Below are 16036 nucleotides of genomic sequence, written 5' to 3'. Positions count from 1 at the left end.
GTTTTGTCAATGATATATAGGAATTTTGCTAGCAGGGAAAAGGAGGTGAATATCCCTCTGTATAAGGCAATGGTCAGGCCACGGCTTGAGTACTGCGTACAGGTCTGGAGGCCTCATTTTAGGAAGGATGTAGATTTACTTGAGTGTGTACAGAGAAGGGCAACAAGATTGGTGAGGGGAATGAAGGGATCCTCTTACCAAGAGAGGCTTAAGTTCTGCAAATTGCAGTGGCTGGAGACTAGGCACCTGCGCGGTGATCTGATTGAGGTGTATAAGGCCTTGAATGGGTTGAGCACGCTGAATTCTGATGGGATCCTTCCACTTGTTCAGATTACGAATCTAAGGGGCCATAAATTCAAATTAAGAAAACACAGATGTAGAATAGATGTGCGGAAATTTTCCTTTAGCCAGCGGGTGGTTAATTGCTGGAACAAACTTCCATCTGTCGTTGTGGAAGTTGATAGGTTGAATAAATTTAAGGAGGAACTGGACAGGCATTTGGAGGGAATGGTGTTTTTTTTTTTTTTTTTTGGCTGATGCTGCATAAGCTCATACATTTGCTTTCTTGCATCACATGCCACCACTACTACTACTATGTCTGAAGATGTTCATAGGGATCTACAGCCATGCTGCCTATAAAGCTTTCCATGGTGTCAGAATATATGACAATTGTGTTTCCATATGCCTCACTTCCCATTCTGAAATATCCCACAGGTGTTCAATTGGATTGAGTCAGGTGAATTTTGAGGCCAATCAGGTTGGATGATACCTTAACTTTGATCCTCGAACCATTCGTGTATGGTTCTGCAGGTCTGATGACACTGCATATTATTGTCTTGGAAGATCCCATTTCTGTCTGGGAAAAAATGCAACATGGCAGGGCGTGCACCCTGTCTCCTAAGAGCTGCCAGTAGACTTCACCAGTGAAGTCTACCAGCCTATTGGTCAATATGCACCAGGGGGTCTAGTCCTTGCTAATAAAACAGGCCTGTATTAAGCAACTTGCCTGAATAGTGGATGCTATGCACGATGGTCCACAGACTCATGTTGCTTGTGTCACACATGACAGAAGGCATCTGTTGGTGTCTTACACCAGGTATTTGGACTCATTCGACAAGCACACTAATTTCCATTCTCCAGTGTTGTTGACACCACAGCATTCACTGTCAACAATGATCAGCAGTGAGGAGAGGGGGTCTCTTGGGTCGTCTGTGGTGGAAGCTCATACATCTGGGTGTGTGGTGCATAGTCATTTGGGATATTGTTCTTGCACTCCTTGTATTGTATTGTGATGTCAGCTGTCACACAATGACCTGCTGTTGAACCCATACAATGTGCTGCACCCTTCGCTCACCACAAACATCCACCTTACATAATCCTTTGGTGCCTCCATAGCCAGGTGGGAAGGAACAGCAGCAGTGCGTAGCACACGCTTCTCGATTAGACCAGGATTCGAGCCCATCGCCACCAAACACGGAGGATGCGGAAAGGTCAGGGAATGACCACCGCAATATGGCCTTAGTTGCTAATGCTTCTAAAAACCAAATAACAACAACTAATCCTTTACAGTTCCGTTGATGGGAGGTGGTTTGACCTGTTCAACACCATTTTTTGTATACCTTAACTACAGTGGGCTGTGAGCAACTGACAAGATGTGCCATTTCCAACATGGAAGCACCCAATGCACAAACTCCTACAATTTGCCCTTTTGAAACTTCATGATACCTTTATTGCATCCAACAACTGCTACTTTATCATTTTTACTAACACAGTGAGATGCAAATTACCATGCTGTAGTATATGAAGCCATTCATCTTTTACATTGTAAGCTATGCATAGTCCATTATGGATGTCATGGTCATAATTCAGTGATTAATGAGTGTATGTCTTTCTATTCATTTTACCTATTGATGGTTTCCTGCAAGGATTCCACAGTTCCAATCTGGTGAGAAGGTTATGGGAACAACTGATTCATCTTAAGGTTAACACTTTTAAAACTCTCAACTGTCTCAGCTCAGATATTTTCCATGTTTTTGAAGCCTGGTGGCATATATTTGGATCTTTGACTCTGTCATAGATATTCTTCCAAAGACGAAAGACAAGAAGGAAGATGATAGACAAGAAAGAAGACTAATGTTGTATTTTGTAAAATCTAATTGTTCTGTAACATCAAATCCTCTAAATTATACTTTCATGCTAGTGGATCCATTAGTAACTTTAAATACATCCTCTTTGACGTAATAAAACTAATATAAATGCTACTATAAATGTCTAACATCCTTGAGTGAGCATCACCTTTGGGTGATGCTAACAGCCATAGAGCAAAGGCTAAACCTCCTGAAATAATAGGCATTTGGATATTATATTAAATGATTTTTATTACCAGTGTGGTATGACAGCTTTTGTTATTGGAAACTTCAAGTGGCTAAACCTATGGTGCAACTCCAGAGCAGTGTGTGTGTGTACACACATATGCCTACCTTAACATCTAATTTGTTTTTCTCAGCTTTTAGAAGCATATAACACGAAAAACTATATTTGCTATTGAATTTTTTTTTTTTTATATCTATAACATTATACACATGGAAAAAAAGTAAAATACTATATTTATGATGACATTAGTGAGAAAAAATAAAAGGTTACCCTTCATAAGATAAGTGATTACACACAACATAATATTTCTCATATATTCTCATTCAGTTTTATTCCCTGGTCAATAATAACTAAGCAATTTAAAAATAAAATGTTTATGATGGAGTAGTTCTTTTTTAGCACAATCATTTCCCCCTTTCAAAGCCTTCACTCTCTCTTTCTAGTAACCTCCCTCTTCTTGAAGTAAGACCTTATAAGACCTCAGAATAAAAACTGATGAGAATGGCTTTCTGTCTGAAATTCATTCACTAGTCATTCATTTCTTAAGGTTTCTTCTATTATTAACCCTTCATTCAAATGTGGAGGTAGGAGAGTGACTTATCTGAACTGTGAGGTAATGCAGCCATTTCCATATTTAATAATGACCTTTCCCTGAGAACCTTTAGAACAGAAATCAGTGAATGGACAACTTTCTCCAAGAATTTTCTGACCCTTTTTTTCCCCCTGGCATTTGATTGTCCTCTGTGAAAGTAAACTTCTTTAAAAGACCACACCAAATGCCATGAGATATAATTTCATCACAATCCTATTTTTTTATGCTGCAGTGCATTAATTAAATTTGAAATAATATTGTGGAAAACATCAAATTAGTGTTTTCTGAGTAACTAGCATGGGAGATAAGTGTTTCAGAAAGTTAGTTGAAGCTTCCATTAAGGGATTTTCATTCCAGTTATTTTATAAATTTTTGCATTCTTTGAATGTGCTGTTGGCAGTTTCTTTTGGTGCTTTCCAAAATATCCTTTTAAAATTAATGAATATAATGCATTGTAGAAAATGTACATTCATATTCTCTGCATCTTTCATTTTTTCACCTCTATTTTATCTAAATCTTGATTATGTGAACTGTCATCACATGTAAGCTTCGTGCTATTTCTGAAAGGAGCTTCTAGTAACACTTATGTAACAGCATGACATTGCAAAATGTCATGTGTTGTCACATAAGTGTTACTAGACAATAAGTCTTAGCTTTTATGTGTAAAATATGTCTGAGGGCTGATGGTAATGTAACCAAACTAAATGAGTGGTTTTTTTGTGAGTTAGTCTGAATTTTTCAGACTAACTCGCAGTGATTTGCAGGGACTGATTTGCAGTGTGCAAATCAGTCCCTGAATATACCAGCATAATACATGATAAACCATATGAACCACAGTACTATGACCAAAGTAGGGAATGCACCCAAGAACTCTCTCCCTCCCCTCAGAAAAAACAGCAGTTTTTAAGGTATGCCAGAGATCCACCCATTTTCTTGGAAAGCCATGTCAATCTGCTTTTCTGATATAAAATAATTGTCAATTGAAAATTTGTTCCTCATAGCAAACATTCGACCAGGACAAGTGGATTACTTTACATAATTAAAATTTGTCTGCTGAAGATCTCATTTGGTAAGGCAAAAGAGAGATTTTTGGCCAGGGGAATAAAAAAAAAAAGTTGGTTCACTGTGCTCACCTAGTCTTATCCCACGTGTGACTTTCCTTTGCCAATAACTGAAACAACTTCAAAGGACTTCATTTTGAATTAATTAAAAACATATAGAGCAATGTATGATAGCAGCATGAAAAGACTTCTGGAAAATGATATCCAATGTTTCCTGGCATGGAAAAGACATTGTGATATGAGGTCAGGAGAGTACATTGAAGTTGGCCACAACTAATAAAAGTTAGTAATAAAATATTTTTAAATAAAATATTTTATTATTATTATTATGATTGGCAAAATGATGGAAGGAAGCAAAGTATGTAGCATCAGCCAAAAAATATTTTTACTTAAAATATTTTATTTAAAACTATAAAGTTAAATAATTATATTATTAATAATAAAAATTAAATGAAAGTTTTTTTTTTTACAGAATTAATCTTTTTACTCAAACATCAGTGACCTCTGTGTTTTTGCTTTGGTTTTGCTCCTACTTCATCTGTCTATAAGTAATGGACTAAAAGGATTTAGCTTAAAGTACTTAACTAAAATGGAATTTAATCTTTATTTAAATCATATGAGCGATGGTCATAATCATTTATCCTCACTAGAAAAAATTTCAATTAGGGATTTTATATTGCTTGTGTCTTATAAGTTAATGTAGATTTATGTTTTACTAGATCTGTTGATTACTGAACTAGAGCCCTGAATACAGTAAGAAGTAGTAAACTGAAGAAAGTTGAAGTCCAGTCCATTAAAAAAATTTATTTTGGATGGCAAAGAAACAAAACAAATCTATGAGGAGATGAAAGCTGTATATTGCCCATCATGTGAAACTGAAAAATTGGAAAAGACTGTTCAGGTGGGCAAACAGTATACATGATGACCCAAGAGATGACCCATCTTCTCAGCCACAGACACTGCTATTGTGGCTAAAGTGGAACAGGCAGGCTATGGAACATGAGTAAGAAACTTGTGCACCATAATGCACAAGTTCCTTGCACATGTTTAAGGTAGTAGCCCAGTGGGTTTCACAATTTTTGACATCTCCTGAAGGGCTCCATAGGAAAGAGTGTTCCACACAATTGTTGAAGCTTTGTAGAATGTTGATGATTGATATTTTTTTTTTTTTTTCCTTTGGTCAAAATTGTGATGATGGATGAATGCTGGTGCATCCCTGCAACTGAGAAACAAAACAGATGAGCAAATAATGTATGTTTCCATTGTTTGCTCACTAACCTCCAAAAAAGCTAAGGTTCACTTTTCTGACAACAAGGTCATGTTATCAGTGTTCTAGGACTCTAATAGTATCCTCCTTACAGATTACTTTCCAAAAGGCAACAGCATGACTGAGGAGTACTACAGAAATCTCCTGGAAAAGTTAAGAGAAGTTATCAAATTGAAGAGAAGTGAGGTATCCACTTCTTAGCCAGCAATTCTCCTACTCACAAGGCTGCTTTTGTGTGTTTTGCATTCAGGTGTGGCTTTGAAAATCCACACTATCCATCTTATTCTCCTGAGCTCTCACCTTGAATCTTATTCCTCTTTCCTTCCTAAAATGAAGGCACCACCATGGGGCTGCAGATTTCAAAATGATGAGGAGGTAATTGATGAAGTGGAAGCCTGGTTTCTGGATTTTATTCAAGAGGTGTGAAAGAATTTATCCACATTGAGAAAAATATGTAGCTCTGAAAGGTGACTACATAGAAAAGGATGAGATTGTCAGCCAAGTTTCAAAACCCTAACTGAAATATTTCCAGGTGAGAGCAAATACTTATAGACTGCCTTTCATAATAAGTATATATTATGAAATATATACTTATTATGTATATATACTTTCATAACATTCCATGAATGTAAAAATTTCTACTAACTATATTTTAATAAGAATATTATGTAATAAGTAAATATTTCTAAGCTAAAATGTTATGTTATTCATCTTTGTATATCTTTAGGTTGTGAAAGGAAAGTGGAGAAAGTCTTGAATAGTTCAGATAATATTGAACATGAACAACCTTTTAAGGAAAGAATGAGCCAGTTCCTCGAAAAGGGTAAGAATATATATATTTTTTTTTTACTTTGAAAGTGCAAGACCTAAGAACTTTCAGAATCTTACAGTAGAGTAGCACAACAGATGAACACCTATATAGTTCTAGGAAAATTTTAAATGCCCATTTTTATTATTAAAAGTATAATTGCTGTTAATATAGATTACAAGTTGCTGTTTATTCACAAAAATTTGGGGAACAAGATTATCCATGTGCTAATCAAAAACTTAGCTCCAAGAAATAAGTTTTTGAAGAATTTTGCTGTGTTATTGACCTAATTGTCATATTTAATTATACTCTGTAAATAGCTTTATAGCCTTAGTTATGCTCATTATTTTATTTTTTAATTTAGCTAGAGATTTTTTAGGTTACTGCTTAATATATATAGAACCTTTGTATTGTTCAAATCTTGCCGTCATAGTCATAGAGTGAGTGTTAGGGGAATTTAGATTTTTTACTAGTTGGTAAATGATTTGAAGTTCAAATCATTAGGTTGGCATTAATTGGATAATTTTGTTATATATTATAAATAACTTATAATTTTCAACTATGGTAGTATGATTTTCAACTATGGTTGAAAATCAAACAAACAAGTTAAGCAGTATTATTTCTGCATAACTGGTGATAAGAATATTCGAATTTTAATTATATAATTAATAACTTAAACTTCGTAGCATAACCAGTGTTATTGCTGCATTAGATATATTTGTTTAGTGAAGTATTTTTAATTATATTGAATTTGAAGGAAAATCATGCCTCAGACCAGAGCAGCAAAGCAAATGGCTCAAGCTTAGTGGTAGTGCTGTGGTTCTGGGGAGAATTTGTTGGGTGGGGGGAGAGTTGTCTTCTGAATCACAGCCTTATGAGACGTATGGTTGTTTGATGTTTGCAGAGCTATTAGGAACGGGACATGATATTGCCAAGGGTGGATGTCTTTGCGTGTGCTCAATGTAAGGAGTGTGAGGATATTAGGCACGAACTGAGCATTGTTATGGGCCGTCATGATAGCTTGAAGAACATGGTGGATTAATTACCTCCTTTGAAGGAATTAAATTGAGGGTGCATCAAACTCTTAGCTGCCCGCATCAGTGCCAGAGTTTGCACTTGATCATCAGACAACAGAGCAGCAACCTCCAAGGTAGAATGCACTGGTCCCACAGGAACTAGTTGTTGTTGATGAACCTGTTGTCAGGGAAATTGGGAAATATATTGTGCAAAAAGGGCATGTCTGCCAGGTGTAAAAGTTGATGTGTTGTAGGGTAGATATCATATTTTACGAGCACAAAAGGTGATATTGTTGTACATATTGGCACTAATGGCATTAAATGACATTATTTAGCAAATACAGTGCAATGTTGAAAAAAAAAAGTTGCAAGTTAGGGTTAAATTTGAAAGTGTCTGCAATTCTGCCCAGACACGATAGGAGGGAGTATATGATGAGAGTCTTGTTGAGCAATTCAGCCCCAGAGAGAATGTGCAAGGCTCATGGGGTAGAATTTTTCTTAGTGTGGTCTGTTCTTGTCAACAGGAGAGACAGCTTCTGCAGGAATGGGATGCACTTAAATAGAAAGATTGCAAGAATATTTGCTGATGCTATCGAGACATTGTTTGGTAGCTAAAACTGCTAGCTTGAGGTGGGGGATACACAGGCTAAAAGATTAACAATAGCCACAGACAGAGGTGAAAGCGATTCTTACACTGCTTCTATTGGAATGAGCAGCAGCCTTGAAAGTAAGGTGCTGGGGGTTTTCAAGAACTGCTGGGAGTCATCATGAAACAAATAAATACATGCCCTGTGTTAGAGTAACTAAGACCAGGCACATGTATACTTGCATGTGTACCAGTGCTAGAAGTACAGTAAATAAACTTGATTAATTTGAAGTGCTGGTGAAGACATCAAATACAGACATTCGTTGGGATCTCAGAGATTGAAACTCAAAGGGGATGCAGAACTTGGATATGGGGAGTGCAATGTATACAGAAAGGATGGACAGGATAGCAGGGGGGATTATGCTATTAGTTAGACAATAGAAGTGTGTTATTAAGAATACAATGAACGTACAAAAAACCATCATTGATAAAATAGGGGAGAAAAGATTGAAGTGGTTTGGCCACGTGAAGAGAATGGATAAGGCCTTGAATGGGTTGAGCACGCTGAATTCTGATGGGATCCTTCCACTTGTTCAGATTACGAACCTAAGGGGCCACAAATTCAAATTAAGAAAGGACAGATGTAGAATAGATGTGTGGAAATTTTCCTTTAGCCAGCGGGTGGTTAATTTCTGGAACAAACTCCCATCTGTCGTTGTGGAAGTTGATAGGTTAAATAAATTTAAGGAGGAACTGGACAGGCATTTGGAGGGAATGGTGTGATATTTTTTTTTTTTTTTTTTTTGGCTGATGCTGCATAAGCTCATACACTTGCTTTCTTGCATCACATGCCACTACTACTACTATGGAGGATGACAGATTGCCCAGAGGAGCCATGGAGAAGGAAAAAGAGAGGAAGGCCAAGAAGGACGTGGATAAAGGGTTTGAGAGCAGCTATGAATCGAAGAGGACTGGTGGATGGAGATTGGAATGATAGAAGAAAATGGAAAAAAAGACTAAAGGAATGACCTTTTGACATTAGGTTGAGAACTGTTGTAATAATGGAATAAATCCTAAGGAGGAGTAAGTTATAGGCCTAATGACTCTGATGAATACAATGAACAGCCATATAGAGAAATAGTGGTCTAGTAATTCAGAATGTAGGTTAGTCACTCTCAGACTAGCAAGACTTTTGTGGATTTATTGGATAACTGTTTTATACAGCAGCATGTTAGAGAGCATGTTAATACTCTTGATATCACTATCAGCAGTGATTATTCATGCATTAAGAATATGCAGATAAAGGAACCACTAGGTGGCAGCAATCAAAATATATTGATGTGGAATTTACTTAAAGATGTAACTACAATCAAGGGTAAAGGGAAGGGTTTTTGCTTATGTAAAGGTGACTATAGTGGTCTCAGACAATTTTTAAATTTTATAAAGTGGGACCAATTGATAATGTCACCATCAGCAAATTCTAAATGGGAAGTGTTCAAGGAATTAAAGATGTTTGAATTTCAGAAACTTGGATTTCAGGAAAGCTTTTGATACCGTTGCACACAAGACTGCTGTACAAATTGGAGCAGTGTGGCATTAAGGGCAAGCTGCTGCTATGAATAAAGGGATGGTTCAGTGGGAGAAGACAGAGTGGTAATCAGTGGACGTTGCTCATCATGGACTAATGTTATTACTGGAGTTCCCCAGTATTCGGTGTTGGGCCATTGTCGTTTTCTATATTTATCAGTGATATTGATAAAGACATATCAGGTTTAATATCCAAGTTTTCAGATGATACAAAGGTTGGCAATGTGGTTAATGATAGTAATGACGGGTCCTTGAGGTTGTCACAGACATTCTCTCAGATATACCAGACAAGCTGTACTTGCTACCTGCGAGTCTAAAACACTGATGTTCGGGTGACACTCAAGTCAAGTGGACCCAATTTTGGCAAAGTCCGGATGGTCTGTGACAGCCAAATCCTCTGCTTGCACTTTCACGATGGTGAGACTGTTAGTAATCCTGGGTATAACCTCCATGCACAAGTACATGGTGGGTGAACACAGTGTGAACCAACATAAGCAGGGGTGGAGGTGTGGTGCCCACACCACATGGACGAATGCCGCCCCTCTATGTTACCAGGCAGTACTGGGTGGTAGATGACTCTCATCAACTGGTGCAATACCACCACTTTGCTTATTGGAGGCTTGAAGTGGTGGAACCCATGTTTAGTCTCCAGAGCTAAGTTCCGGTCAACCCTTCCCCATCTCTTCCGTCATGCAGTATGATTAACTTTTGAGGTTATGATGAACATCGTGGTGAGATCCGTTATTCCTTACATTTTGAAGGTACAGCTCCAAAACGGTGTTCGCAGGCCAGCTGCTAGTTAGTACATCAGACCGAACCTATTGGTAACTCTCTAGGATGATTCCGGATCAGCTAGTGTATAATCTTGCTACCTCTACTCTGCAGATAGTGACTGGAGGGAGTCCGAGTAGTATGTGTGCGAGGGGCATTGCAGAGGCCAGGTTATGTCAAAGATCTGGGAATATTCTTACCATCTGTATGCCATATCCAAAAATTTCATTACTTCACACAGCATGTCCCACCCACTTTTTCTTATTATTGAATACACCATGAATTGTTAAACTAATAGAGCAAGCTTATCTGCGAAAAGATTTAAACCTCCCAAACACTTCCTAATTCATTTCACAAAAATACGTGGTCTCAATTCTAATCTCAGTGATGTCCATTTCCACTTGCAGTCCGTCAAACCCCATGTACTTTTTCTGAAAGAATCTGTTATCGGTTGATTCAACTACTGCTCATCTCAGATGCCCAAATTATTCGCTGTATTGATTCCTTTCACCTACCTCATTACGTCAAATCTCTCTACCTCATTACGTCAAATTCATCTCTTTTCTCTACCGTTCACCCAACTCCACTAATCACTTGGAGCTCTTTGACTTCCTCTCTTTGCAACTTTGACTCTCTCCAGTCCAACTTTCCTAACAGTGAAGTAATTTTCCTTGGTGATTTTAATGTTCACAACTCCAGCTGGCTTCCGTTTTCTAGTCACACCGACCCAGCTGGTCGAGATGCTGAGGCTTTTGCAATTACTAATTGCCTTGCACAGATTGTTCATTTACCTACAAAAATACTAGACAATCCTAATCATACAGCCAACATGTTTGATCTTTTTCTCACAAGCAACCCTTCTAAGTACACGGTCGAAGTAAGAGGTCCTTTAGGCACTTCAGATCACAACTTGGTGATTGTCTCTTCTCCAGTGGAGCCTTTATCTCATGGCTATTCCCAACCTCGTGTTGTTCGGCATTACAAGAATGCAAAATGGGATGACCTGCAAGATTTCTTTTCTTCTTTTCCTTGGTCGGATTACTGTTTCAAAACTTCTGATATCAACGTTTGCTCAGATCATGTCAGTGAAATTATTCTTGCAGGAATGGAATCCCTTATCCCACACTCCTCTTTAAAATCTCGTCCTTTATCTAAACCTTGGTTTTCCAATAAATGTGCTAAGACTGTTCAAGAGAAGAATGTTGCATATCGTAATTGGCTTGTTTCTAATTCTTCAGTTTCATTTTCTGCCTACATCAAAGCTCGCAACAATTGTAAAGCAGTTATTAATCAGTCCAAACTAGAGTTTGAACATGCTAAGAGTAGAAAACTTGCTTCTTGCCGAAATGGTAGCCGAGCATTCTAGTCTTTTGCCAAAGCTATTGGCCGCAACTGTTGGCCATCTCTGCTCCCACCTCTGTCCATTGAACAGATAGTTCTGTTGTCACTTCAGCCAAGGATAAAGCTGACCTGCTAGCATCCCATTTTTCTTCCAATTCATGTATTAATGATCTTGGTAAAACACCTCCCACCATTCCCAACACGCTCCATTCAATGCCTCCTGTGGTCTTCCGTCAAAAGGATGTCAGAGGGACTTTGACGAATCTTTATGAAAGCTCCATGTCCCAATGGTATTTCTCCACTTGTTCTCAAAATCTGTGCTCCTGAACTTACTCGTATTCTTTGCCTCCTTTTTTCACTTTCTTATTCTAAAGGTGTTTTTCCTTCTGCTTGGAAATTTGCTCATATCCAGCCAGTTCCTAAAAATTGTGACAAATCCCTCCCATCCAATTATCATCCCATTGCAATTACTTCTACTCTTTCTAAAGTAATGGAGAAATCCATTAACCGCCAACTCTTAAACTACCTAGAAACCTTCCATCTTATCAATGATCACCAGTATGGATTCTGTCAGTGTCGATCCACTGGTGATATTCTGGCTTATGTTACCCATTTATGGACTAATTCAATGGAAAGGTTCGGTAAAACACAAGTAGTTGCTCTTGATATCCCAAAGGCTTTCGATCGTGTTTGGCATAAAGGCCTTCTAAACAAACCTTCATCTTATGGTTTGCCATCTGTTTTTTGTAATTGGTTATCCAGTTTTCTCTCTGATCGCTCACCGAGGGTGATGGTAGATGGCTCTCTGTCTTCTAACTCCACTAATGGCGGTGTCCCCCAAGGTTCAGTTCTTTCCCCCACTCTTTTCCTCTTGTATATTAATGACCTTCTTCCATTGACTGGAAATCCTATCCATAGTTTTACCGATGATAGCACATTGCATTCCACTTTCCATTTTGAGAAACCTTGCCCTGCTCAATCAGCTTCAACGTCTTGAAAATCTGCTGCCAATTCCTTAAATGCCGATCTTCAGGTAATTCTCTAGTGGGGCAAAGACAACTTAGGAGATTTCAATCCTTCTAAAACTCAGTCTTGTCTTATATTTCGCAAAAAGGATTCTTCTGCTCCTATGCTTATCTTTGGTGACACTCCGATTTCTAGGCAAAATGATATATCTCTTTTGGGGATTACCCTGACTTCTAATCTAACTTGGCACAAGCACATTAGAAATATTGCTTCCTCTGCATCTAAAAAACTTGGTTTTCTCTTTCGCTCTTGGAGTTACTTTTCTTCCAAACAGCTGTTCACTCTTTACAAATCGCAAGTGCACCCTACCATGGAACAATATTCCATGGTAGGGTGGATGGGGTGGTGCCCCCAAAACCTCTCAGGCTTCTTGATTCCATTCAGAAGAGGGCAGTTAGGTTAATTAATGATTCATCTCTAACAGTGTCTCTCCACTCGCTGTCTCATAGACGTACTGTTTCTGCTGTATGCCTCTTCTACAGATATTTCCATGGGCACTGTTCTTCTGATTTGGCTTCTATAATTCCCACTCTCTCTTTCAAAACAGTCCGAACACATGCAGTCACCAGCCAACATCCATTTACTGTCCATTTCATCTTCCTCGTTTATTCATTCAACTGCCATTTCCTGGAACAATCTTCCTTTATACGTATTTCCTGAAAATTACAGTCTACTGAAGTTCAAGTCCAATGTCAACAAATATCTTTTTTTGTCTTCTCAACCTCCAACCCAAGCATGGTACTAAGTATTATAGGTTCTAATACCTCTCATGTTTGGGGTTTACATAAAAAAATAAAATAAAATGCTACTGCAACAGGATCTAGAAAAGTTAGGCAGATGTGCTGAGTAATGGCAATTGTAGTTTAATATTGATAAATGCAGAATACTGCGTGACAGTTAGTAGTAATCCCTGAGTATCATACCAGCTATCTGGTATTGGACTCAGGGTAGTGGAAAATAAAATAGTCTGAGGGTAATTGTGTAGTCAGATATGAAGTTCTCTGAACATTGGAGACAGGCTGTCAGGACAGCTCATGGGGTTTTGTCAATGATATACAGGAATTATTCTAGCAGGAATAAGGAGTTGATTATCCCTTTGTATAAGGCAATGGTCAGGTCACATTTTGAGTACTGTATACAGGTCTTGAGGCATTTAGGAAGGATGTAGAACTGCTGGAAAGAGTACAAAGAAGGGCAATGAGATTGGTGAGGGGAACAAAGGGGTGCTCTTATTAAGAAGGGTTTTGGTTCTGCAAATTGCAGCATGTGGAGACTAGGCACCTGTGAGGTGATCTGATTAACGTGTGCAAGGCTGTGACTGGATTGAGCATGCTCAATGCTGATGGGATTCTTTCTCTTGCTCGGACCATACACAAGTGGGCACAAATTCAAATTTTGTAGAATAGATGTGCAGAAGTTTGCCTTTAGCCAGCAGGTGGTTGATTGCTGGAATAAACTTCCATCTGTTGTTGTGGAAGTTGATAGCTTAAATAAATTCAAGGAAGTACTAGACAAACTATTGGAGGGACTACATAGGTGAAATGGGAGGGGTTTTTTTTTTGTTTTTGTTTTTTTTGGCTGATGTTGTATAAGCTTGTTTTCTTGCATCATCATTTGCCACTGCTAATAGTAGTAGCAGTGGCATTTGATGCAAGAAAGCAAGTGTATGAGCTTATGCAGCATCAGCCAAAAAAAAAAAAAATCACACCATTCCCTCCAAATGCCTGTCCAGTTCCTCCTTAAATTTATTCAACCTATCAACTCCCACAATGACAGATGGAAGTTTGTTCTAGCAATTAACCACCTGCTGGCTAAAGGCAAATTTCTGCACATCTAATCTACATCTGTCTTAATTTGAATTTATGCCCCCTTAGGTTTGTAATCTGAACAAGTGGAAGGATCCCATCAGAATTCAGCATGCTCAACCCATTCAAAGCCTTATACACCTCAATCAGATCACCACGCAGGTGCCTAGTCTCCAGCCACTGCTATTTGCAGAACTTAAGCCTCTCTTGGTAAGAGGATCCCTTCATTCCCCTCACCAATCTTGTTGCCCTTCTCTGTACATGCTCAAGTAAATCTACATCCTTCCTAAAATGAGGCCTCCAGACCTGTACGCAGTACTCAAGGCATGGCCTGACCATTGCCTTATACAGAGGGATAATCACCTCCTTTTCCCTGCTAGCAAAATTCCTATATATCATTGACAAAACCCCATGACCTGCCCTGGCAGCCTGTCTGCATTGCTCAGAAAACTTCATATCTGACTGCACAATTACTCCTAGGTCTTTTTCATTTTCTACCACCTTAAGTGTAGTACCACACAGTTGGTATGTTTCTCTGGGGTTACTTCTACCCATATGCAGTACTCTGCATTTGTCAAGGTTAAACTTCAGTTGTCACTTCTTAGCCCATCTGCCCAAATTATCTAGATCCTGTTGCAATAGCACACTGCCATTACTGTTATTAACAACCCTGCAAACCTTTGTATCCTCTGCAAATTTCGACATTAAGCCTGATATACCTTCATCAATATCATTGATAAATATACAAAACAACAGTGGACCTAACACCGAACCCTGTGGGACTCGACTAATAACATTAGTCCAAGAAGAGCAGCACCCATTGATTACCAAAATGTTAATTAATTCAAAATAAAAGTACATTATCATTGACTTAATACTTTGTTAAATAAAGTTGACATGAATTACAAAAGTATACATGTTAACACAAATTAAAATTAACACGAATACAACAGTATACAGGGTGATTCACTACCAGTGCGACAAACTTGCAGGAGATGTAGGGGCCACAAAGACGAATCGGAATCACATAGCATTGCTGGGTCCGAAATGCCTGCGTCATGCAGTAGAGGACGTTGAACAGGAGGTCGCGTGAACAGCGATCCCGCTGGAAGTCAGCATTTGCGAACCGTTTCTGTTGAAGAAACCAAGTAGCAAAAGTCCTCCGGAGTGGATAATCCACAGGCTCCAATGATTGGACGCGTTGCAGATGATATGAACTCATTTGGTTTGTTGACAGTATCCTCCATACAGTGGATTGGGAAATACCCAATTGTTGGCCTATCGCTCGAGTACTCATACTTGGATTGCCTTCTGCAAGACATAGGACATTCTCCTCATTGTCTGGCGTCCTCATCGTTCGCTCTCGATTCATGGTACCTCTCGTGAAACAACCAGTCTCATGTAACCTTTTGTGCACATGTGCAAAAATCATATGATGAGGAGCACGCCTGTGCATGAAACATTCCTGGTACAAGTGCAGAGCGGCATGCCCATTACAGTCCGCAGCTCCATATGCAAGGTGCATGTTGGCCAGTTCAACGTTTGAATACTCGTCCATCCTACTGCCTCGGGAACTGGTTCGCAAATGCTGACTTCCAACGGGATCACTGTTCACGCGACCTCCCGTTCAACATCCTCTACCGCATGACAAAGGCATTTCAGACCCTGCAATGCTATGTGATTCCGATTTGTCTTTGTGCCCCCTACACCTCCTGAAAGTTTGTCGCACTGGTAGTGAATCACCCTGTATATGTTAATTATAAGTTACACGCATTGTATTGGGTTTTATCCATTATTTTTCTT

The 16036-nt window shown here is 38.7% G+C and overlaps 1 protein-coding gene across 1 annotated transcript in view; it reads left to right on the top strand.

Moving 5' to 3' along the window:
• LOC150084862 (uncharacterized) overlaps positions 1-16036 on the top strand; it is a 243598-nt gene that overhangs the window by 191681 nt on the left and 35881 nt on the right. Inside the window, exon 17 of the mRNA XM_090376371.1 lies at positions 6021-6116. Within this exon, the coding sequence (XP_090232497.1) occupies positions 6021-6116 (96 nt within the window). The remainder of the gene's footprint in view (positions 1-6020; positions 6117-16036) is intronic.

The sequence above is a fragment of the Mastigoproctus giganteus genome, chromosome 6, assembly GCF_048544385.1.
Source record: "Mastigoproctus giganteus isolate SK-2022 chromosome 6, ASM4854438v1, whole genome shotgun sequence".
Classification (NCBI taxonomy): Eukaryota; Metazoa; Arthropoda; class Arachnida; order Uropygi; family Thelyphonidae; genus Mastigoproctus; species Mastigoproctus giganteus.
Note: the sequence above shows the minus strand (reverse complement) of the source record. Positions and strands in the feature narration are given on the sequence as shown.